At 41.9% G+C, this 24,703-nt stretch overlaps 2 protein-coding genes across 6 annotated transcripts in view; one reads left to right on the top strand and one right to left on the bottom strand.

The window, feature by feature from the left end:
• The first annotated feature begins 3,487 nt into the window (after nucleotides 1-3,487).
• LOC119652916 (DNA-binding protein Ets97D) lies at nucleotides 3,488-12,317 on the top strand. The gene is made up of 8 exons (XM_038057298.1): nucleotides 3,488-3,724; nucleotides 3,837-3,963; nucleotides 10,741-10,810; nucleotides 10,880-11,012; nucleotides 11,074-11,336; nucleotides 11,397-11,655; nucleotides 11,713-12,001; nucleotides 12,067-12,317. Exons 1-8 carry the CDS (start codon nucleotides 3,625-3,627, stop codon nucleotides 12,185-12,187), a joined length of 1,362 nt encoding a protein of 453 aa, XP_037913226.1. The 5' UTR covers nucleotides 3,488-3,624; the 3' UTR covers nucleotides 12,188-12,317.
• An 8,922-nt stretch (nucleotides 12,318-21,239) lies between these two features.
• LOC119651104 (filamin-A) overlaps nucleotides 21,240-24,703 on the bottom strand; it is a 163,431-nt gene continuing 159,967 nt past the window's right edge. For 3 of the 5 annotated variants that reach the window (XM_038054467.1, XM_038054466.1, XM_038054465.1), the window contains 6 exons: nucleotides 24,558-24,698; nucleotides 24,304-24,473; nucleotides 23,998-24,237; nucleotides 22,331-23,915; nucleotides 22,060-22,266; nucleotides 21,250-21,968 (listed from right to left, as the gene is read on the bottom strand). In XM_038054467.1, the coding sequence (XP_037910395.1) occupies nucleotides 21,784-21,968; nucleotides 22,060-22,266; nucleotides 22,331-23,915; nucleotides 23,998-24,237; nucleotides 24,304-24,473; nucleotides 24,558-24,687 (2,517 nt within the window). In that variant the 5' untranslated portion in view covers nucleotides 24,688-24,698 and the 3' untranslated portion in view covers nucleotides 21,250-21,783. Of the gene's footprint in view, nucleotides 21,969-22,059; nucleotides 22,267-22,330; nucleotides 23,916-23,997; nucleotides 24,238-24,303; nucleotides 24,474-24,557; nucleotides 24,699-24,703 lie in introns of all 5 variants that reach the window. The other 2 variants (XM_038054463.1, XM_038054464.1) reach the window with 1 other exon arrangement.

The raw sequence follows: 24,703 nt of genomic DNA, 5'->3' as shown, positions 1-24,703 counted from the left end.
GAAAAAAGAGCACTTTTGATGGCCTAATGTTCATCGATATTCTCAAGCGGGTTACTCAGTATATCCACCGTTAAATCAGCAAAATAGCTCTCCCACTGTCGAGCGACAGCTGCGGCATACAAGCGGTCGATGTTGAACTTAGGGAGTCGCAGCTCCCCAACCCTGCGAGATGTGGCGGACGCAGCACGCAAGCGAATGTAAGCGACCATCAAATGGTGATTCTTTTTGAGGCCGAAGTCAGCCTCTCTCTTGTTACGTACATCCGGTAAACAGCTTCTAAATCTCCTGCTGATCGCATAGTGGTCGACCCGATTGCTCGTACGACCTCAGTTGAAACCCAACTGACCTTAAGGTGATGGAAGTTGCAGAAATCCATCAACCCGCCACTATTACCGTTCCGGTCGCCAAGACCGTGCTTCGTCATCATATGTCCGAGGAAAGTATTGTCAGATGCGACCTTGACATTCAGTTCATCCATCACGATCACGATGTCACCTTTAGGAAGCCTCCCCTGAACTGCGCTTAATTGCTCGTAGAAAGGATCCTTCTTCACTATATTGGAAGTCTCCGTTAGTGCATAGTATTGTACCATTGTGATGCTATTTAACCTGGATCGAAATCTTGCAATTAGAAGTCTGTCAGAAACCAACATCCAGGTCAAGAGAAAGCGTAGTCGTCAGAACCAACCCCACACTGGATTAGTCTGCTACCACTTGGATTTTCAGAGTACAAAAGCAAATTGCCGCAAGAGGAGGAGCCCCACCATGTCTAATTTAGATCGCCAAAATGTCTAGTTTACATCGCTTGAATTCTCGTTCTAGATGGAGAAAGCGAGCATGCTGATGACTCTCGATACCGTTACCGAGGAGCGTGCGCACAAACCAACCATATTCCGTTTTCAAAGGGCAAAGGTCATTGCCGTGAGGTCAGTTCATATCCGAGGCGGTGTTGCCGTTTCGGTAGCCAGTAAAGTCTCAAAATTTGCTGGTTGTTAGGTCAGAAATTTCAATTCTTTTTAGTCGCCACTTACGACAAGCAGGGAAGGTTTTGAGTGTATTCTTAAGCCCCAATTCACAGTGCACGTTCGATTAGCATGTGATTAATTCGGTTGAAAGTGGTTTCGTTCGAAGAGGGCCGTGTATGTTTACGCATAGTTTCCATACAAACCAAGTATTTACAGCAATCATTTCGCAATACTCAATAATCCGTAGTCTGTTGTCATTGGTTTTATGCAAGCTATGGGAGCCGGTATATCACTTGAATACTGACTCCCTCCCTACTTGAGTGTTAAGATCTCATATCATACCTTGGGTCAAGCGTCTATTCAACCGGCTCGTAGAAAGTATCCTTCTCCGATTCTATAGGAACGTGAACGCTATTGAGGGTTATATTTCGAAATTTGTCTCGCAAGCGAAGAGTGCATAGTCATTCGTTGATATTTTCAACTCCGATAAGAGCAGGATCCATTTGTTGGCTGATAAACCTACTCCGAACACATGGTTGACTAGATGGCCATTAACAATATATGGTGTAGTCGCTCTACTCCAAGAAACCGGTCTCATCAGCCTCATATTGAGACAAGGTATATCGGCTAGCTGCTTGGCAGCACTATATAAAATACAGGTAGCGCACATTCCATGAGAAAATGCGTAAATCGTTTGTCCGTTTTCGTTGCCGGGTCCATGGTGGTAAGATCCATATAGTCCGAGGCTCCTTTTTAAGGTTTTGTGTGAAACAAAACCTTATTAGAATCGAGACGGTGTCTGTCTGTCCGTCTGTCTGTCTGTCTGTCACACCCGATTTATTCGGAAACGGCTAGACCGATTGTCACGAAAATTGGTGAGAGTATGTAATCTGGTGATCCCTTTACATGCAGTAAGTGGCGCCATCTTGTGTTAAGTTTAAGGGGGGGCTCCCCATACATGTGAATGGAGGGTGCAAATTTTTTTTTCACAGAATGTAGCCATGTAGGGTATCAAATGAAAGGTCTCAATTAATACTTTTCGAATCAATATTTGATATTAGATGAAACATAGGGGAGTGAGGGTTCAAAATATGACCCACAAAAAGTGTAACAGGTCTCGTTCTCAGAACCTATCCAACCGAAAAATCTGAAAAAAATCACACTGGTGCATCTCTACGAAATCTAGGCCTCAAAATATATCCGGTTCCGATGTCTGCACAAATAAAGTCAATAATAGTATATTTCCACATTTTAGAAATTTACCCGGTACCCCCCCTTATGTTCATCCCAGAAGTACAAAATTTGGCATGCGTGTAATGAAGAACATAATGCACAGTTTGGTCAAGTTTGAAAAAAATCCAACAATTATTAACAAAGTTATAGGGGTTGAAACTTTACAATTTTTTGTGAATTTCGTGCACTCTACAACCTGCATGACGTCATCATCACATATCAATTCGTCAATACCACTACGAAATGAGTTCTTATGAATTGGGTCGCAGAGAATTATTTTGTTTTAGTTTTTTAGTTATTTGTCAGCCAGACATGTGTGTATGTAGGTACATCATAGATGCGTGCTAATGAACTTTGCGGGTAGTGCCTAATTCAAATAGATATAAGAAGTAAATCGGAAATATGGGTAGGATCAATTTATATACGTGCATATATGTGTACAGTATTCGGTAATGGGCAGTTTGTTTGTTTAGGGTGAGCGTGATATCTATGGCTGTAATATGTACGTATGTCTCGTAGTTTGGAAAAATATGAAGGATTATGTTGGATTTGTAGCTATATACGGACAGAAAAATGTGCGTCGAAGTTTCTCACATAAGATGAACACAAAACCTTTATACCCGAAGCACGAGCTTCCGGTATTCCGACTTGTTTGGCTTCGTAACAAGTTGTTTTCCGTGTAGGATTATCAGTCCAGTTAAGTAATGTCTAGACACCCAAATCAAGTGGGTTTTCAGGAAATTTTGATTGCCTAGATGGAAGGGTATTTCAATCATTTTTCAATTTGCTTGGTGTTAGTTGACAACGCTCTGTTCAGAGCTTCTGGGAAACAGGTTACGAACGCATTCAGGTAGGGGTTAACCAGCGCATTATACATACATATGTCAACCATCAAATTCGGAAAATAAGGCGCTTTTCATTTGCTACATGATTACTTGTTAACAGATTTTCTAAATTGTGGCAGGTTTTGTTTTTTCTATCGTAAGGTTACATTTTGTTTATGTATCACTGAAGTCCATTACACACATGTTCTCGCTTACAGAGGAGCCAGCCTCATTACTACATTAAAATTCCAATTTATAATTTATACTTTTCACCAAATGTCCAACCTCCAGTGAATCACTAATGAAAACTGATTTATGATTGACCAACGATACACACTCATTTCTTTTGACAACCCTTATCGATTCTTTAGACCAGATAACATCTTTCCTTCCCTTTCCAACAAGTTTTTTTCGAATCAAAACAAACTTTCGCTCTCAGCCGCTCTCACCTTTCCCGCCAGTTACACCGACTGTTTGTCAAATATACGAATATAAACCGTAAACTGACGTCTCTTGCATGGAACTGTTTCGCATCGGAAGTTGCCTGATTTTCCGTTTTACTTACTTTTATTTTGAGTTAATTGCCTAGAATAGTTTTCACGAATGGCGTTCGAGAGTTTAAGCATGAAAATGGAAACTCCCGATCTACCGGACTCGCTGTCGGAGGATATAATGCAAAAATTCGAAAGCGGAAATGATTTGGGTGAGTTGCAAATGGAGGAAATGTCATCGGGTGGAAATTTTGTCAGTCGCTTCCTGTGTTTTAAATGTCTACTGTGCCGTTATGGCGACATAATTTTTGTTGATTATTGCAGAAATGATGTCAAATAATGAAATATTTTCACAACACAACATGTTCATGGGCGACCATGACGAGGAGAGCGAACCGGACGATGTTATTATTGTGCACATGGACATCCGGGAGCCACTCAAGAAGTTAAGGTGGGTAGACGTGTCTGGTTGAATGATGCCAAGTGGTAAGTGGAGAATGGTTTTTCATTGTAAAAGCAGTTCTGCTGTGGAATTGTTGAGCAATACTTTGTAACAGAACTGTTTGTCGTGCCTTTGGTGGCGGAAATTGACAGCAGCCACTTTTATTAGAAGGAACACGCAAGAAAGCTGAATTGCCAAATGTTCAAGTGCATTTTTTCGGGTATGGTGTGTTGGCTTTGCATCAACACCCGATGTTTTCTGCATTTTGTAGATGCAGTATGAACTTGTTGTTATGAGCTTACAGTTGCTCCAGCTGGTTAAACGGGTTCTCAGTGCCAGCATTGGATGGATTTTCTAAACAGGCAAAACATGTTTTTCTTAAATTATTCGGTCTCTTCAGTTATTTGGGAAAAACCAGAGTAGGTTTCTTGGTGGCACATGACTTACTCTTCACGCACTGCCCCTCAATTTGCAACTAACTGAATTTACGAACGCGAAAGTTTTCACTTTTCTATGCAGTCGCGGTGCTCTCAGTGCTAAACAGGAGAAAAATAACTGAAGTATACAACTTAAGTTACCAAAGAACTATAGAAGGAGGGAAGCAAACGCTTTGGGATAAAATAACAAAATTGCTTCGAATTGCTATATGTTGCCTATTGAATCAAATTCTGGCAGAACCTTAATTGCAATGTAGCCTAAAAAGGGAAGAATTAACTTGGAATCTCTAAATAAGAATCAATGATCACTCAGACTGTGAACTTTGATTTTGTTGGTGTTTGTCCTTAGTGCAACTCGGCTTGCATCTTTCTACAAATCCGAGACCCAATGGTCTCATGACGACTCGGTGAGAAGGAAAATAGATGTTATCAGCTTAGTGGAGGTGTTCGAGGAGAGATGTCATGGCCCATTGAAACCCTCTAGCTTCATCAAACAAGGTAGCATGAACAGCATAACTGATAACAAAAGGGAATAATATTGGCGATAGAATCCAACTTTGTCAGACTCCGTTTTGGACTTCAAATTCCTCAGAGATTTTACCACAATGCCGCGATACTCTGATAGTAGCTTAGTTTCCCTGGAATACTCGCCGTACATTGAGCTTTCCAGATATACATCCTGTTCACGCTGACATGTGGGGCGAAGATCTGAACTGCACACACCCCTTCGAAATGATCCGAAAATGTTGATGTGGTCAGTGTACGAGGATCCAGAGCGGAAATCAACTTGCTCTTTGACGACCAACCCTTCGAAGTGACCATTTTAGCTACTATCTTAACCACCTCGGGAAGCACGCAAATATCACTCCGATTTTCGTACTCAAAACTGATGTCTTTCTTTCGGAATCTTGACGACCATTTGCTTCTTGCCTCGATGGGAACGATTTGAGTTTCCTAGGGTGGAAGCAGCAACTCTATCTAGATCAGTTTCGAGAGGAGACCGGCAAAGTCAACGGTCAATTCTTGGTATAAATTCCATTTCATCATCATCAATGGGACCACAATCGGTATGCGGTTCAGACCTGGGTTAATAAGGAACTCCAGACATCCCGGTTTTGCGCCGAGGTCCACCAATTCGATATCTCCAAAAGCTGTCTGGCGTCCTGACCTATGCCATCGCTTCATCTTAGGCAGTGTCTGCCTCGTCTTCTTTTTCTACCATAGATATTGTCCTTATAGACTTTCCGGGCTGGATCATCCTCATTCATACGGATTAAGTGACCCGTCCACCGCAACCTTTTGACCCGGATTTTATCCACAACCTAACGGTGGTGGTATCGCTCATAGATTTGGTCGTTATGTAGGCTACGGAATAGTCCATGTTCATATAGGGAGCCAAAAATTCTTCAGAGGATTCTTCTCTTGAAAGTGGCCAAGTGTTCGCAATTTTTTTTGCTACGAACCCAGGTTTCCGAGGAATACATAAGGACTGGCAAGATCATAGTCTTGTACAGTAAGAGCTTTAACCCTATGGTGAGACATTCCGAGCGAAACAGTTTTTGTAAGCTGAAATAGGCTCTGTTGGCAGCGAACAACCGTGCGCGGATTTAATCATCATAGTTGTTATCGGTTGTAATTTCCGACTTTAGATAGGAGAACTTTTCTACGGTTTCAAAGTTGTAGCCTTCTATCTTCATTGTGTTCGTTTGACCAGTGCGATTCGATGTTGTTCGTTCTTTCGGTTTCGGTTTTGGCGCTGGCGTTGCCACCATGTACTTCGTCCTGCCTTCATTAATGTGTAGTCCGAAATCTCGCGCCGCCTGCTCGATCTGGATGAAGGTAGACTGTACAACTCGGGTTGTTCTCTCCATAATGTCAACATCTTCAGCGTAGGCCAGTAGTTGGGTGGACTTGAAGAGGATGGTGCTTCTCTCATTTACGTCTGCATCGCGAATCACTTTCTTCAGGGCCAGGTTAAAGAGGACGCATGATTGGGCATCCCCCTGCCTCACACGGTTTTTAATGTTGAATGGTCTCAAGAGTGATCCTGCTGTTTTTATTTGGCCTCGTACGTCGATCAGGGTCAGCCTAGTGAGTCTTATCAATGTCGTCGGGATACCGAATTCTCTCATGGCCGTGTACACTCTGTCTATGCTATCATATGCGGCTTTAAAGTCGATGAATAGATGGTGCAATTGATGTCCATATTCCAAAAGTTTGTCCATCGCTTGTCGCAGAGAAAAAATCTGATCTGTTGCTGATTTGCCTGGAGTGAAGTCTATTTGATATGGGCCAATGATATTCTGGGCGTATGGGGCTATCCGGCCTAGCCTGGTGTAATTCAATTGGCTTCTGGCGACTTATGGTTTTTAAGCCGGTGGGTTGCACGGACTGTTTCTTCTATGCTTGGTGGTGGCAGCATTTGTCCGTTGTCCTCAGTTGGCGGGACCTCTAACTCGCCGATATTTTGGTTGTTGAGCAGTTGATCAAAATACTCAACCCATCGCTCCAATATGCCGATTCTGTCGGAAATCAGATTTCCCTCTTTGTCTCGGCAGGATGAGCATCGAGGTGTATAAGGCTTCATCCTGCTTGTTGGTGTTGCGGGCCTGGTGCGGTCGCTTCCTGTACTTTTCGAGTTCACATACCTGTTGTTTCTCCCAGGTTTCCTTTTTCCTCGACGGAGTCCTTGGTAGGTATCTGCACGTTCTTTGAGAATGCAACATTACTCGGTATTTAGCATTTTTCCATTCCGTTGCTAGCTTACATTCATCGTCATACCAGCCGTCCCATGTTTTCTTGCAGCTGAGGCCAAGTATGTTTGTGACCGTATCAATGACAATGCTATGCAGGTGGTTGTGAAGATCATTTGATGATGCTTCATATCCAGGACATCTGTTAGCTGTGGTTATTGCGGCATCCATTTCCCCCTAATAGGTGTTACGAAAGGCTGTGTTGTGAATGGCTTCAGTATTCACTCTCACCTGATTGTCAGAGGGGATTGTAGGTGGTGTTGTAATTCGAGCTAGGAGCACCATGTCAACGAGATAATGATCTGAATCTACATTGGCCCCCTATATGTTCTGTCATTCATCAAGGCTGAGAGGTGGCGTCGTTCAATTAACACCTGGTCAATTTGGTTGAAAGTGGTCCCGTCTGGATAGCTGTGGACCGCTTTCCGCGCAAACCAGATATTTCCAACGAACATTTCGTGCGATACAGCTAACTGAATAATCCGCAGTCCGTTATCATTGAAATTCCTATGTAAGCTATGGGAGCCGATGCATCGCCTGAATACGGACTCCATCCCTATTTGACTGTTGAAGTCTCCAAGTATGATTTGGGACTGCTTCGTAGAAGGTATCCTTCTCCGACTCTCCAGTCTCCTCTGTAGGGGCGTGAACGTTTATGAGGCTTATATTTCTAAATTTGCCTCGTAAATGTAGAGTGCATAACCTTTCGCTTATATTTTCAAAGCCGATAACAGTAGGTTTCACCGGTCCCTGTCCAGCGCATTTCCTGCAACGCTGTTACATTAGCATTATATTGGAACAGGGTATCGGTTAACTGCTGAATAGCATTCTATCTGTACAGGAAGCGCACGTTCCATGAGAAAATGCGCAAATCTTTATTCTGTTGTCGTTGCCAGATTCGTCGTTGTAAATTCCAACCTGTCCGAGGCTCCTTCTATGGCCTCGTAACCCCGATTAAAATAGCTTTTCATGGATCTGATCTTCCAGAACACATTGTGTTTGGTTACACTTGCCTAGACAATGTTTTAAATGTGGGCGACTAGGTCACAACTCAAATTTGTGCAGTCACTGTTTAACGTCGCCTAAATTGTGGAAAAGAGGGCAGGTGCTTAGAGGCCCGCCGGACTTCTTCCTCCTGTATCCTATGCGGAAGTCCAGGGCACAAATCCGTGAATCGCTCCTGCTTTAATTGGCAGGAATACCTTAAGTTGATCTAACTGGCTGCTGCCCAGAACACCTCAATACTCGAAGTCAATAAGTCCTTCACAAACTCTTTTAAGGAACTCAACTCAGATGAATCACTTGACTCCAATTTTTCGACCTTACGATCGACAGACCGTAAAGGGATCAAAAACTCTCAGGCTGACGCGAACTAATTTCTTAGGGGAACAAAAACATCTTCACAAATTGCCTCAGTAAAATTCTCAACCGAACAAAAACCTCTTATAGTACAGTGAACAACATTTCACAAAATCAAAAGTCTTTCGCCTATATTTGATAATCCCTCTTCATTGTGTCGAAATATCAGCAATTTGTCGCCTAACTTTTAAAAACGTTAAATAGGATTGCCTCCTCCTCAGACAACCAAGAGATATGTGAAGTGGCGGAGAACCTCAAGGTTAATTTCAATACACGAATCTCGAATTTTTTGCCAATTTAAACAAAATTGACATTATCACCCTCCAAGAGATTTTCAGAATCAACCCTCACTCCCGTCAAAATTGCCTGTCAGGCTACAACCTCTTAACAAAATCCAGGAATGATGTATACGGTAGAGTCGCCATTGCATCCGGCAAGAGGGTCCGTTTTCGTAAAATTTCTTACCAATTATACATACGTCGTCATTACTAAAACATCCAACCAAAAACCTAATTTGACGATTGCATCCGTACACTTATAGACAAAAATATATTTTGAACGGAGCTCAACAATCTCATCAACTTCCTCGACAGCGGGCACCAAGTTCTTGTTATTGGGGACTTGTAATGTCCGCTCAAAATCTGCTGGTGATGGTTACACTTCTGCAAAAGCCCTTCAGCATCCAAAGGAGCATCCCGATTCTTGAGACGATACGAAATGCTTTCTTTTTTTAAACCTCATAAAAGGATACTATAACAATGGATTTGTTTCCTTCCCCTTGGCTGAGGCTATCCTCTTTGCCTATCAACCTTTTTCCCTGTAAGAGTTCCAGGAGGTTCTCGACAAACACACTCAAGAAGGGCAAATCTCAAAATTATATCAACAACTTTAGGTCGACCTCCCTTCTCAACATTTTCTCCAAGTTAACAAATGCCATGGTCAACTCCAGGGTTGTCCTAGCTTTGTCCCAGAAAAATTTTTTGTTTACATGAAATACAAGTCCACCTCCTCCTGTCTCAATAACTTACTACTTCACATCGCTAATGAAAAGAGCCACAAAAAACATGTTCTTGCCCTATCACTGGACATCAGTGGACCGGCCGCTCCCCATAGGAATCATGGCTGGCATGCATCTTCCCCTTGACATCATCCTATGGATATGGAATATCGTGCGCAATAGGAAGCTAACTATGCAGGACAATCATGTCCTGATAAGCAAGACCATTCCCTAGGGGTGTGTCCTCAGCCCAGTAATGTTCAACGTTTATACGACCTCTCTTCACAAGAAATACTCCAGCAAAGTGGAAATTTTCCAATATGCTGATGACTTCCTAATTCTAGCCTCAGGCGATTCCCGGGAGGATGCAGAAAATATTCTTCGACTACAGGCAGTTCTCTTTATAAATCAGTGTAGCTTCCTAAAGCTTAATCTGGAGAAGTCATGCACGATTGCTTTTAATTGCTCGCGGTTCGATGTTTTCAGTCTCAACATCAACAATGTCTATCTTGAGCATAAAAAGTCAACCACCTTCCTGGGATCATCTCTGCCTTTCTCGTAGTCAAGGAACTCATTAAATAGATATCGGGTAACGTCATGAAGACGACCAGGGTCAAAAATTTTGCCACCTGGGCCAGCTGGGGACTTCACTTTAGAGAAGCTCTCAAGCTATTTAGAGGGATTGTTATACCAACCCTTGGCTCTCCTCTTCAGTATTCGCTCTCAAATACCTTGAAAGTTTTGACTGTGATCTAGTCCTACTTTCCGAACGCAAGGCATCGACAGGCTTCGCCCATTTCTACACGGTGGTTGCCACTGCCACCTTCTGTTGTAGCGTGACCATATGGTTTGACGTGTCACGCGATATCTTTCCAAACATGGGTCGCACATGCTAGAATGGCCTGTGAACTCTCGGAAAGTTTCTGCAGCCACAAGATAACTAGCGAATAGAAAATGTCGCCCCAGCGTTTTCATTTAATTTAATCTCTAGAAACACCGCGGGCATAGAGTTAGTTGGATTAAGATGGTCAAAAAATGGCTGCATTCAGCATAGACATCGAATTTCTCAAGTAATGTTTGAAGTATGGAGTTCCGCCTAAATACCATGTCGTAGGTATGAAGTTAGTTTTAACTTTCCCTTTAAATTTATGGAGACTTCTTCATCATAGGCCGTAGATTATTTTTTGAAGAATAACATAACACAATACATCCATATAAACTAAGTCATATAACCTTTCAGGACACTTTTGGAACAAAAAATTGGCGTGGATCTCAAAAAATATGAGTTTTGGCTTCAAGATGCACAGATGGTAGATTTCCTTTTGTTCAGGGCTCTTATAATGGTCACTAAAATCGTTGTTTTTTCCACTCTACTATAGCTTGAACCCCAGAAAAATCTGGTGGACCAGTGTGTAAAAGGTGAAGGCCTGGTGCAGATCAATGCTCAAATCCAAACAATCGGGGAACGTATAAATATTGTGGATGTCTTAAAACCAACTGAAGCAGCATTAGGTACGCTAGAATTGCAACGCTTTCGATAATTGATTAATTTAATATTATTTATGCTGAACAGCTGCTCTAGAAATGAACAAAGATTCAGATGGGAGGTTTGAAACCGATAACGATGACACGGCTACAGGTTATGACGAAAGTACAAATTCAAAAGCGGAATCAGTGGAATCCGAAAGTGATAAAGATGACCATGTCATAAATTGGGTTCTGGACAATAAGTTCAAAAAGGATCAAGCCAGATTGAAAATCCCCGACGATCCAGTGGAATGGACTTCTGCCCAGGTGAAACATTGGTTGCAGTGGGCAGTGCGACAATTTAATTTGGTATACTTTGATTTCCTTCACAAAAAGATTAGATCTGAGACAGTGAACGTAAAATTGCAGACACAAATCAAATTGAACGATTGGAACATAACAGGAGAGGAATTATGTTCGATGACATTAGACGAATTTCAAAAGAAAGTGCCTAACGATCCCGGTAATGTTTTCTGGACTCACTTGGAGTTGTTGCGCAAATATAAATTTGTTGCTATTATTCAAAAATTCGTGGAAGGAGATGAAAACAAATTGAATGCCATGGCCAAAGCCATTCTTAAGAAGAATCCACGTGCGATTAGAAAACCGAATCAAACATTCAAGCCTGGTAATTTCTGCTAGTTCTACCTCCCAATAATACACTAATGTTTTTTTTCCACTTTAGAAGTTACAGTCGGCACCTTCAATGGACACGAATCGGTCGGTAATCGAACCGGTAACAATGGACAAATTCAACTGTGGCAATTTCTCCTAGACATATTAACGGACCGAGAACATAAATCAATAATTCAGTGGCAAGGAAGCGAGGGCGAGTTCAAACTAACAGATCCGGAACGCGTGGCACAACTTTGGGGCATAAGAAAAAACAAACCCGCAATGAATTATGAAAAACTATCAAGGGCGTTGCGGTACTATTATGATGGTGATATGATTTCTAAAGTGCATGGGAAAAGGTACAGTTCCGTAGGATCTTCGAAATGATTTTTAACATTAAACTCATTTTTCTTCCAATTTACAGATTTGTTTATAAGTTTGTATGCGATTTGAAGCAGCTCATTGGTTATGACGCTCAAGAGCTCGCAAGTTTGGTTAATGAGTGTGAACCAAACCCGCATTACGATAATTATTTTGCATCTTGATTAGAGTTTAGAATACATATTGGCTTATCGGTTAGCATAGTGATATTATATAAAATATTGTTTTTATTTTACTTTACATATTTTACAAAGTGAATAAAGAAAAAAAGCATATTTTTTGTAATTTATAATATATGAGCCTTTTTATATTGGAAATCGTAGTTTGCAGTAGTTTTTACAAGACAAAGTTGATAATGTCGAAATCTAGATGCAGTTAAATAGTTGGAAATGCTAATTCCAATAATTCAGAAAATTCACTAAGGTAAGTACCAGAGCGTGAGGATGATTAAGAATGTAAAACATATTAATTCCCTAACCAGTATCGTGTAAATTTTCCTCGAAAGCATATTCGCGCCTTTTAGTTGTAAGTTTTTTTAATTCCGGCAAATAATTCCCAATAATCTTGCCCTCTACACTTGTCCAACAACAATAAACTATCCCGACTTGTTTAGTTATAATGATGCTTTTTTTGTTCTTAAGTTTGCATGAATCTACTTGCAATTTTTATTATTGTGTACTTATTATTTTTATTGTATTTACGTTCCAAATTCAGACATTCGTGATAAAGGCGTCTGATGCCTGATTTTGCTAGTGGAAATTTGGGTGATCTAAAAGTGACACAAGCCAGATCATCAGTGCGCATGAGAGTAATCTTTTAGACCTGGAAGAAGAAAGATGAAAAACCCAGAAGAATTTTACAAAAGGACTTGAACAAGTAAGTTTGCATCAGCTTTCTTCGGCTCTTTTATAAATATGTCAAAATACTTTCTGAATTCCCTACCCCACCAAAAAAAGGGATTCAAATAGTCATTTGACATAGGTTAATACTTAATTAATACGTAGAGCGATCACCTCGTAAACTTCCCTTTATAACGTGACCGCTTGCTTCTCATTTGCTGTACTCCAAGTTAAACTACACATTGTAGAGAAGGGCAAGTCATATCGACCTTAGCAAATTTCATTACAAAAATAGTGAACAACTGTTAAGGAGCTAATATGAGACGATTGGGAGGACGTTGGCCTAAATAAGATTCACTGCGATTTCCTACAAATAGACCCGGATGTGGAGTGCTCCTGCTAAGTCATCTCGGATATCAATGCTTCCAAGCGAAGTAAAGCCGCGGGCCTGGCGATATTCTTTTTCTTCAGCCTTTGTCCCGTTTACAAGCGGGGTCGGCTCGTCGTGATCGATTTCGCCATTGGTCTCTATCGAATGCCTGATCTCAAGGCTTTTAAATCCCCATCCAGCGTATCAAGCCACCGTTGTTTCGGCGTGCTTTTTGGTCGTTTACCATCGACTTCGATGTTCAGACCAATCTTGGCAAGTGCATTCTCGTTAACACAAATTGCGTGACCATACCATCGGAGACGCCTCTCTCGCGATTATTCCACGATGGATGCAACCCCATAACGATCGCGGATATCCTCATTTTGGATGTGATCAAAACGATCTTCATTTTGGATGTGATCAAAACGTGCCATGCCACTAGTCCAACGCAACATCTTCGTCTCCATTACCTCAGGGCGCCGTTCATTGTCTTTTATAGTCGGCCAACACTCAGAACCATAGAGGGTGACAAGACGGACGACATTGCGGTAAATTTTATATTTGAGACGTTCGTTGATACGCCGATCACAAAGAACACCAGTTGTGGAATGCCACTTCATCCAGGTTGCGTTAATGCGTGAAGCAATTTTTTAACGCAGCTCAGTTCTGGGCAGATCACTGCCACTGACAGTGATTGTGCCTGCTTCATGGGGATCGATCATCAAAAATTCGGTTTTGTTTAGATTCAATCTGAGACCGTATTGCATGAGGTGATCATTCCATTTTTGGACAAGTTGCTTGAGATCATTTTTGCTATTAGAAGTTAGGAAAATATCATCTACATAAAGGCAGTGTGTAGGGCGCTAGACATTGAATGTCCCGTGGCGATATTCCCTCGGAATTGTTCAATGAATTCCTAACGTTTCTGCATATTTCCATTTATCCGGAAATCTCGGTAATCCAAAATCTTCCCGATGGAGTGAAATAAGGGAATTACCGTTGAGATTTCAGAAAGGGTGCTTTCGTGATTCTTCTCGTCGCTAAGATAGTAGATAAAATAGTCCTGGGGTATATATATCGGCTCGGCGCTCGACATATGCCATCGCCACCTGTATTGTACTAAGAAGATCGGTGATGTTTGGTAAGTGATATCACTTACTGATATTACAAAACATTACTTATCACTTCGACGATGCGTGATGTTAAGTGATGTTGTAATATAAAGGGGTAATATCACCTTCTAATTTTTGTATTGATCATTTTTTATTTTACAGGGTGTATGGAAAGTATGGTATCATTTATTTTTTTAAATATACAAAAAAATATAAAGACTACTGTATCGTTTTTAATTTATTTAGTAAGCTTACATGTTAAGTAATACAATTCACTAGATTAATATTTGGTATGATATGCTTTCATTTCGTAGCGTTGTTTGTTTGTTTGCGTTGGGGGGAAAATATCGTAGTCCGAAAATATGATCGTTGCCGATTTGGTCCCATTGACTTCGAACCTGTTCAATTAGCAATTGACGATTGGTTGGCTTAGATTTCTTGAACACTGCTTTCTTCAATATTGCCCATAAATTCTTGATGGAGCTAATATCGTGTTAGTTACCTGAGAGGTATTGCTTCGCCTTCGCTATAGTGGCTTTTGCGGTGCGTCAGTGAGCTGCATCTTGCATAAGAATAGGAGATATTCCTTTTGAATATTTCTCCCGGTTGTTGGGGCACTTCGCGTAGATAGGTAACATTTTGTTTCGGTAGTACTCGCCATTAACCATACAATTTTCATCAATGATGATAGGCACCTTTTTTCCATATAAACTACCCTCCGGCCACAATTATGTTAAGCCCTCGTTTAGGTCGTTGAACTGGGTGTATAGTTTTCCAATACGACGCTCTCGCTCGTTTTGGTTTTGGAAAAGGTTCGATAGAGGTTTCATCCGTATGGACATCTGTGTGGACTTGTTGTATCTTGTCCCTCGCATTTTCTAGCGTGAAATCTTCGTTGATTAATCTGTTACAAAACCTTTTCCTGCCTTCAATGTTCTTTTCGGTTAGAAGCGGTTTCGTTGGCCTCATATACGCTTGTAATCCCCACGGCTCTTCATATACGCTTTGACGGTAGTCTGGAGACTTCTTTGACACTTGAATTCAGGTGACTGGTTGAGGATTTTTGTTATAGTCTTTTTCCGAATCCAACTTTATCTTTGATTAGCATACTTATTTTTTTATTATCGTGCGGCTAGAGCAGCCTTTTTTCCGTTCTTCAATTTGTCCTGGAGCTTGCTGGTCAACAAAAGGACAGACTTCCTTGAAACAGTAAGCTTTCGGTTAATGGAAGTGATGTTGTTGCTCTGGTGCTGTGTTTCTTTTGACATACCATGGTACTAGAAAAAAATATCTATTTCATAAAAACTTTTTCCCTGAATTTGTTGCTTTCACATTCTTATATCTGCACAAGTAAAGTTAATAATAGTATGCTAGTATTTTAAAAACTTAGCCAAAAACCCTTCTTAAGTTTATGCTAGAGCAGTATTTTATACTACTGCAAGTATGATACAAGTACTTCCTGCATTCACTGTGTCCCACAAGGATCTGTGTTATTTGGTAATTCAATTCGCTATGCCTCGCTCGACCCATTTCTCAATACACGGGATCAGTGTATGGGTCCAGCGATCTTTTTCGGAATTATCGCACCGTTACTGCCATCTTCTATACAGTTCCTTCCTAGTGGCTTTCTGGAAGCCCGGATTCGCTCTCCTTTTCTGGTGAAGTTCCAGGACACACACTGTCTCACCGGATACTGTCTTATATACCCTGCACACCTTCAGCGTGATTGGCCAGTTAGCCGGACTTACCGTTCCCTCGTTCACTGTATTATCCAGTGCGCACGCCCAGGCAAAAGCCGCGTATAGCAGAATGGACTTCACCACCCCTGTGATAAGCAGCCGGCGACTAGATTTTGGCTTTCTAATATTAGCCATCATCCTTGCCGGGGATGAGCTAGCCTTTGCTGCCTTTTCGTGCCCATAATCCAGGTCCCCCTTGAAACTCAACTTGGCATCGATAATTACCCCCACGTATCTAATGGCCGATTTTAAAACGACACCTGGACTTTGACGGTATTGTTTTTCCTGCGGTTGGTAATAAGGACCGTCCTCATTTGGGACCACGCTTTGATGGCACAAATGGTTTTACTTCCAAAGAGTTCCATGTTCTCTCCAACATCTTCCCTATAGTATATATCTTTCTTAAAACCACTTCGAAGATCGCGGTATTCTTTCTCCGAATGCCGATGTTCCTCGCTCGCGGAGCGCGATTTCTTGGTTTCACCAGGAGTTTGGTTTCCTACTGTGGTAGAACTTCCGTGGAACTTGTACAGTCGCATGCCTCAGTTTCCCGCTGACATAGCTGGCTCATTTCTTCTAGCACCATTCCCTTCGGGGTGATGACCTCCTTCAAAGTTTCTTCCTCGAAAGCTCCAGTGGACCACCCAACTATCCTAGTTTCTCCACTTTTGTTGCTTACTCGACCGTCGCCTCCCCCGTTTCTGATGGCGAGAAAGATGGCCTGGTGGTCACTGAGGGTGTAGTGTTCACTCACCCGCCAGACCATCCCTCTCGCCAGCGAGGCACTGTGGTAAGTCAGATGGACGATTGAGCCTAGCCCTCTACCTCGGAAGGTGGGCACGAATCCAACATTGGATAGTAGGATGGTCAGCTCCGCGAAAGTTTCATGCAGGATTTGGCCCTTGATGTTCGTCACTCGACTTCCCCAGTCTAAGATACAAGCGTTGAAATCGCCGGCAATGATTTTGGGACTGTGGTCTCCAGCGTTCAACACCAAGCCGCCAAGCATCTCCTCATATTGCGCTAGGAGGAGCATAACAGCTGTAGATATGGACGGCGCTGACTTTCGGTTCACAGGTTGCCGCCACGCCCACATTCGACTCTCGAATGGTTTGTGGCAGCAAGTCTTGACTTGCCTCGCAGTGGTTGAGGTTGATTTGTATCAACCTCATTTAGCCCTACGATTCAGCATCCTCCTGTATGCCGGTCATCTGCAAAATGTCGGTCGTCCACTTACTTTCTCCCTTTGCACATGCACATGCATCGCGGATCTTCAGTGAATGGTATGGAGGTTATTTCGGAGCCTGGGCAGCGTATAGTGGCAACTTCGTGATTTTTCCAAATTTTTCAGTTGGGTAGGTTCTGAGAACTTGTTAGGCTGCATAGAAACAAAATTATTATTATGGTTATATTATTCAATATAATTACCCTCTAGAGTGATATAACGATTATAGCGGTCATACAATTTTACAATTTTTCGTCCTTAGCCTCAAAATTAGTCTCAGTTTCCGCGATTATCTCTTCATCGGCGCTAAATTTCTTGTAGTGGGCATATTTTTCAGGTCTGAGAACAGAATAAAGTCGCTAGTGGGCAGATCTGCAGAATATGGTGGATGTGGAAGCAATTCGAAGCTCAATTCATGCAATTTTGCCATTGTTTTCATTGACTTGTGACACATTGTATTGATAAAACAGCACTTTCTTTTTCTTCAAATGTGGCCGTTTCCGCGATTTCATCCTTCAAAATCTATGTAATAGCTGTTGTCATTTTTTCTTTCTCAAGATATAGTCGATGAATATTATACCATGCGCATCCCAAAATACTAATGCCATTGCTTTGCCAGCCGACTGTTGCGTCTTTGCACGCTTTGGTGTCGGCTAACCACGTGCAATCCACTCAGATGACGATCGTTTTGATTCTAGTGTGAAATAATGGGGTGATGTTTCGCCCATTGTTACATATTGCATAAATTCGGGTTTCTTGTAGACGAAGAGCTTGAAACACTGCTTAGAATCGTCAACCGTTGTTGTTCTTGGTCGATTGTGAGCTCGCGCGGTACCCACTTTGAACAGAGCTTTATATATTGTATCAGGGCCTTGAAGTGTATTAGAACACTTCATTCAAGACCGTAACGGTACACTACAGAATTACAGTACCCTATAAGAGGCAATGTGATCAGGCTTGCCCTCGCCCGAGATTTGACTCAGGTACTCATTCACAGCTGAGTCGACTGGTATCCGACGACACGCTACAAATCCTACTGCCACCAGTGAGATTTGAACCATAACCTTCCATACGACAACCTTGTGCTCTAAACACTGAGCTATCCGGACGGAGCTTTCGTATACTAAAACATTCATGTACGATATGTCCAACGCGTTCCTTTGATATCTTTAGCGCCTTAGCTATTTCGATCAACTTCACTTTGTGGTCATCCAAAATTATTTTGGGGATTTTATTGATGTTTGAGTCGGTAACAACTTCTTTGGTACGTCCACTGCGCGTATCGTTCTCGGTGCTCATTTCGTCTTGTTTAAACTTAGCAGTAATGTTTTATTAACACACGAAATTCCTTTCTATCTATTTTCTTCGAACTAGGAAAAGTTGCTCTACTCAAAATGCTGTATCTCAAGAATTACAAGTCCGAGAGCTATTAGATTTGTACACGTATCCTTTAATACTAGTAGCGCCATCTGTGTATTAGCTTACGAACTTTTCAGCCTAACTGTTAGCTTGGTAGGTAGGTAGCAGTGGCTTCTCGCTTTCGTATAAACTTCCGATTGGCCGAATTTAATGTATTCCTCATGTCCAGGGTCACCACCATGCAATATTTGCTGGTACAACCCCTTCCGTGAATTGCATTTTCGGCCAAGCCAATAATCACTTTGCCAGTACAGTGGTTTATCTGGCTTCACGGAACCCAAACTGCTGATCTGAAAGGCCTCCTTGGCTTTTGATGATCGGGAGTAGTCTGTTGTAAATTACGCGCTCCAATATTTTCCTTATAGTGTCTAGGAGACATATGGGCCTATAGGAGGAGGGTTCACCTGGAAGTTTACCAACCTTAGCCAGCAGCATCAGCTTTTACCGCTTTCATGGTGTAGAGAATATCCCCTCGAACATGCGCGCTTCGAATATGTCCGGTCTGGATTTTACAGCAAGGCTAATGGTTCTGTTCGGCCCGGAGCCTTTTTGTCACCTCTTCTGCTACAGATCTCCTACGGCTCGTTCGTGGTTACTGCAGAAATATCCGTCAGAGATCTCCGAAATGTGTCAGTGTCTCTCTCTTGCTGGGGGAATAACCCCTGGATGATTTTCAACAAGAGAGTAGGGCACGTGACTGGGGATGACCGGCTTCTCAAGCGTTTCATCACAATTCTTCAGGCACTCCCCCGCAGATTTACATCCGCTTCCCAGCAGAGCTACTTAAAACATTCCTTCTTGCTCCGCTGGATGGCAAGCTTGAGGGTTTTGGGGGCTACCTTGTAAACATGGTCCTTTTGGCCCTGATCAGTCCTACTTACCGCACTCTAAGCCGTTAGTCTTCCCTCTGATCTGCTCAAGTAAATCCTGAGCGAACCTGCAATGATTGAGGTTTATTTGAATAAACCTCATTTTTTCATTGCAGTCAATGCCTTCCTCAATTCCGGGCTTCCTTCTCTTCAATATGTCCTTTCTCCCTACACCTTCTGCATTGATCGGATCGATCAATACCGTAGGTTCATGCCTTCGCGAAATGTCCAAACATTAGACACTTGAAGCATCTCTTTAATGAAACCTGCTCTCGCAGGCGGCAGACAACCTATTAGATTCGAAACTTTCCGACCGACAATAATTTCTGCGTTGCCTCCACTGGAAGTCGCATTGTGGTCGTTTGAGCATTACCACAGGTCCACGATAGATTCTTCTTCAAGTTCCTCCAAATTGAATTGTTCTTTCAACGCAGCGCATTACCAAAAATGGGGTGTAAAATTTGTGTTCACCGAATGTGGTCATGTGTAGTATCAAATGAAAGGGCTCGCTAGTACTTTTCGAAAGTGATATTATTTTTGATATTGAGTGCAACATAAGGGAATGACGGAATGTGATCCCCGAAAAGTAAAACAGGCCTCGTTCTCAGAACCTATCCAACCAATAACTTTGAATAAAATCATAGAATGTACCTGCACGAAATCTAGGCCACAGAATACATCCCATTCGGATATTTGCTGAAATAAAGTCAATAATATAATAGCATATTACCATATTTTAGGAATAATATAGGGCATAATTCTGGTTCTCTGAATGTCGTTTCGTCGAGATTCTTGCACTATATTTAGATCTCATGCTTTTTAACCCGAACTCTGACATTATTCCTAAGCGAGCTCCTCGCTTGAGTGTGAAAGCCTTCGGTTTTGCCCAAGCTGAATTTTCTCAGCTCAACCCTGAGATCGCCTTTCGAGTACGTCGGATCTTGCCCACATTTCCCTCCAGATCTATTACGTCGGGGTCAGATTTCACCTTTTTTTAGAATCTCCACGTAAGACAAATTGTCCTTATTGGAAATAACAATTGCCTCTGGGCGAATTCGCCCTTTTGCTCTCTTCTTCTTTTTTTTCTTCAGCCTTTGTCCGTAGAGGAGGAGCCCAATTAGTGTTGTGGTGTGCAGTATTGATGCCACAAACTCCTAAGACTATGACTGCTGTTAAAGAGCAAGGAGGCAGAGTCCAGTCGGCTCAGATCTCCATAGCCAGCATTCACGATGAAAAGCATCTCCCCCACCCTATAGCTAGAGAACTCTCTAAGGTCGTCAAATGGTTTAACTAGTGTCCGTAGCTTGGCTCTAGCTAGAGTTGGGCAATCGCCAAGAAAGTGGCTGAGGGTTTCCCCCTATTTCTACAGTTTCAGCAATGTGAATTGTAGGGTATACCGCGGCTGGCGAAATGGTCCCCCTATAGGCCAGTGCTCCGTGCAGGTGGCCGTAATCTTGTATGCATTTGCACGCGTCTGGCACAAGAGTTCTCGCGATCGGGTCTTGTTATAGGCGAGCCAAATCCTTCAACATTCCACCTAAAAAATCTTTCTTTGATGCAGAATTTGAATTCCGTAGTGTGGCTTCTGAAAGTTTACGAGATTTTCGTAACTTCTCTTCATGTACGTTTGTAAAAAATGCAGCTCTTTTCGACTAAGTTTATAAGATTGACTTTTATTATTTATGTTTTCTTCAAAAGAGGATAACAGAAAAATAATCATATGTAAAACATAAATATTGTTCTAAAAATTATGAGTCAAATTAACAAAAAAATGTAATAATAAAACTGTGCAACACAAATACGTGCATAATGAAATATATCTTTATAATCAATATTTTTTATAACTTCACTTCGTTTTTTAACGGAGATATTCAATTAGATGGCATCATTCATTTATTTCCGTAGTTGTGGCTGTCATTCTAATGTTTCGTGGCTAAGCCCCTCATTTGTCCTCTAAAATTATTTATAATTATAGATATAGTAATAAAAGTATTACTGAACATAAACGAATTGTAGAAAATTATAGAAAAAAGTATTGGGAAAAAACAATATCTTTTATCTTATTATTTGGAAATAATTGTAATTGATTAACATTATAAGAACGTTTTTTTTGTTTTATTCGAAACGTCTGTAGATGTGCGCTTTGTTGTTTCAAACAAAAGATCCGCAAGTTCTCTTCCCTAGGATCTAAGATTCAATCTTGAAAGGTGATCCAGGAATATGGTCATCTCCCCATTTGATTATCAATAAATATTCGCCACGATCGCGAACTACGTAATTGACGGTATAATTGTTACGGCCTGTGTGTTTGATGAAAACTTCCTCGCAAGGTCCTTTGGGTCCATACATGCCGACGTAGAGAATGTTGTTGCCTAAATATAACACCAAAACATTGTAGCAAGGTTGAAAACGGTGACTTAAGAGGAAAATTGAAATTGTTAACGATGTGGATGAAACACTTACCGGCATCAGATGCAGATACTGTAAATTGATTTTGTTTGCCAATGTAGGCCTTCTTGAGACCTAAACCTTTAGCATGGGCTTTACTGGCGTCAGATTTGAAGTGTGGCAATACAACTCCTGAATTCTTTCCTTCCTTGGCTATTTTTGGTACAGTCTCTACAATTACGGATGATGTCTCTTGTGCGCCTTCGTCAGCGAGTTTATCACCTTAAGATTCATTGGCAAAATTAAGTATTATTTATGTCAGGATTGCATTTCTTAAGGAACTTACCTATGCATGGGATCTTGAATGGTGAGCCGACAATATGCATATTATTGTATTTAATTGAACAATAATAATCTCCAGGCAAAAGTGGAGTAAATCTGACTTTGTAGCCCTCTTCGACCTCAGTACAATCCATTGAAACCTTAGATGGACCATCCATAGTGACAGCTAATGTGCCAGCACCAGCATTGCAAGTGTTGATAATGAAGTCGGCCTTTTGACCACTCTTCACTCCATCCAAACCAGTGCCATGAGCATGAACAGCAGCTGGATCGGCGACATCCTTTCCGACCTTAATTCTGAATGGGGAGCCAGGAATGTGAACGCTGTTCAATTTCACATGGATGGAGTGAATGCCATTCTCGCGTGGATAGAAGCGGACTGAGTACATGTCTGCATCAATAGCCTGGATGAAGCAATCGTCTTCGGTGTTAGATGGCGCAACAATCTTGGCGTCCAATTCACCCTTGGCTCCATTCCTACGTACTAAGAACTGTGCTGGAGTATCAGCTTGAATAGCTCCTTCTGGGAACTGTTGAACTTCCATTTTATGGGCATCACCGACTTCTGGTGAAATGTACACTTTGTATGGAGAATCAGGAATATGGCGATCGTTGAATTTCAGGCCAATACGATATTCACCAGGTTCAGTGACTTTGTATGAAACATCGCAAGATCCATCCTTGCGATCCTTGAATTCAATATCAGCTTTGCTGGGACCTTCAACGGAAATAGCAAGTGAACCACCACCAGCTTCACGTGTCCAAACGTTGAATTCACATGGAATACCAACTTCGCCACGTTCTAGACCGGATCCACCGGCCTTAACCAAATGGGCACCGAAATCTTTCAATGGACCAACTGTGAATTGGAAAGGCGATCCAGGAATATGCATTTCCTTGTAGCGGACTGAGACAGTGTGGACTCCCAACTCCTTGGGTACGAAGTGGACGGCATAGAGACCGTCTTCGACCTCTTGAATTTCAGCATCTTCGGTTACATTGCTAGGTGATGTTACACAAGCGGAAAGATCGAATGAAGTGATGCCTGGCATTTTGAATGTAAGCTTGCATTGGCTTCCGACTTCAGTGACTGGCACAGCATCGCGTTGTCTTTGAATCTTTTCACGTTGGCGATTGGAACCTTCACCAGTTACTTTGACTGTGAAAGGTGAGCCTTCAACATGGTGATCAGCGAACTTCAGGTTCACAATATAATAACCGGGTTCAGTGGGTTTGTATGAAATGTTGAGTGTTCCATCTTCCTTGTCATTGCACAAAATTTCAGCTTTGCTTGGACCTTCGATTGAGAGAGATAAGCCACCATAGCCAGCATTACGAGTATCTACACTGAAGGTATTTTCAACGTGAGTTTTTCCTTCCTTCAATCCACTTCCAGAGACTTTCACTTTCTTGGCATCGCCAACTTCACGTTCGCATACGTTGACTTTGAATGGTGAATTCTGAATATGTTTGCCCATACGTTTCACGGACACTTGATGTTCACCGACTTCACGTGGCGTGAATGAAACGCCAATATTACCGCTTGGCATTCTCTTCAAGAAGCATGGTTCCTCAAGACCACTTGGTGCCTGGAAAATTATAGGAATGATACGTTGAAGTTTTGCAATTGCAATAATAATTCTAAATGAAAATTAAATTGATGATTTCTACCTGAATGGAAGCATTCAATGAGCGCAGATCAGCATCAGTGATCGCTCCAGGCAATGTAACTTCAGAGCAGGATCCAACAGAGATTTGATTACGTTTACGACCTTCACCAGTGATCTTGGAGAAGAATGGAGAGCCTTTGATGTTCTTATCCCCGAATCGAACAGAAATCTTATATTCGCCGGGAGCAGTTGGAAGATAGGTTACGGTGACGGTTCCATCTTTGTTGTCATGGTAGGAGATCTGAAACATGAATTCGAAATGTAAGGGTATATATTACATAGGGAATGGTTAATGCTTCACACGTACATCAGCCTTGCTTGGCCCTTCGACAGCCAATGACAAACCACCAGCTCCGGCGCCTTTAGTCGAAATTGTGAACACACATGGTTCACCACTTACGCCGTGAGTTAAGCCTGGACCGTAAGCGGTAACATATCCAGATGAGATGGAATCAACGTGGAATCTGTATGGCGATCCTATCATAAAAATGATTCACTTAGTAAAAATATCCTCACAATATGTATACATAATATGTTAAAGTTTTGTAATTTTATACAAACCTTGGACATGCTCTCCATTGTACTTAACAGCCAATTCGTGAACACCCTCTTCTTTTGGGTCATATTTGATTGAAACTGTACCATCGCGATTGTCCTCAATTAGAGGTTTATCAACTTTTCCACTCGGCATTTTTACTTCAGCTGTA

The sequence above is a fragment of the Hermetia illucens genome, chromosome 3 (genome assembly GCF_905115235.1).
Source record: "Hermetia illucens chromosome 3, iHerIll2.2.curated.20191125, whole genome shotgun sequence".
In the NCBI taxonomy this organism is placed as follows: Eukaryota; Metazoa; Arthropoda; class Insecta; order Diptera; family Stratiomyidae; genus Hermetia; species Hermetia illucens.
This window is presented reverse-complemented; position numbering and strand designations above follow the sequence as displayed.

Bases quoted from the DNA above. Each gene is read 5' to 3' on its own strand.
- LOC119652916 (XM_038057298.1), top strand. From the start codon at position 3,625: ATGGCGTTCGAGAGTTTAAGCATGAAAATGGAAACTCCCGATCTACCG. The intron at 3,725-3,836 runs GTGAGTTGCAAA...TGATTATTGCAG, and splicing joins CGAAAGCGGAAATGATTTGG to AAATGATGTCAAATAATGAA. The intron at 11,337-11,396 runs GTATACTTTGAT...GTAAAATTGCAG, and splicing joins CAGTGCGACAATTTAATTTG to ACACAAATCAAATTGAACGA.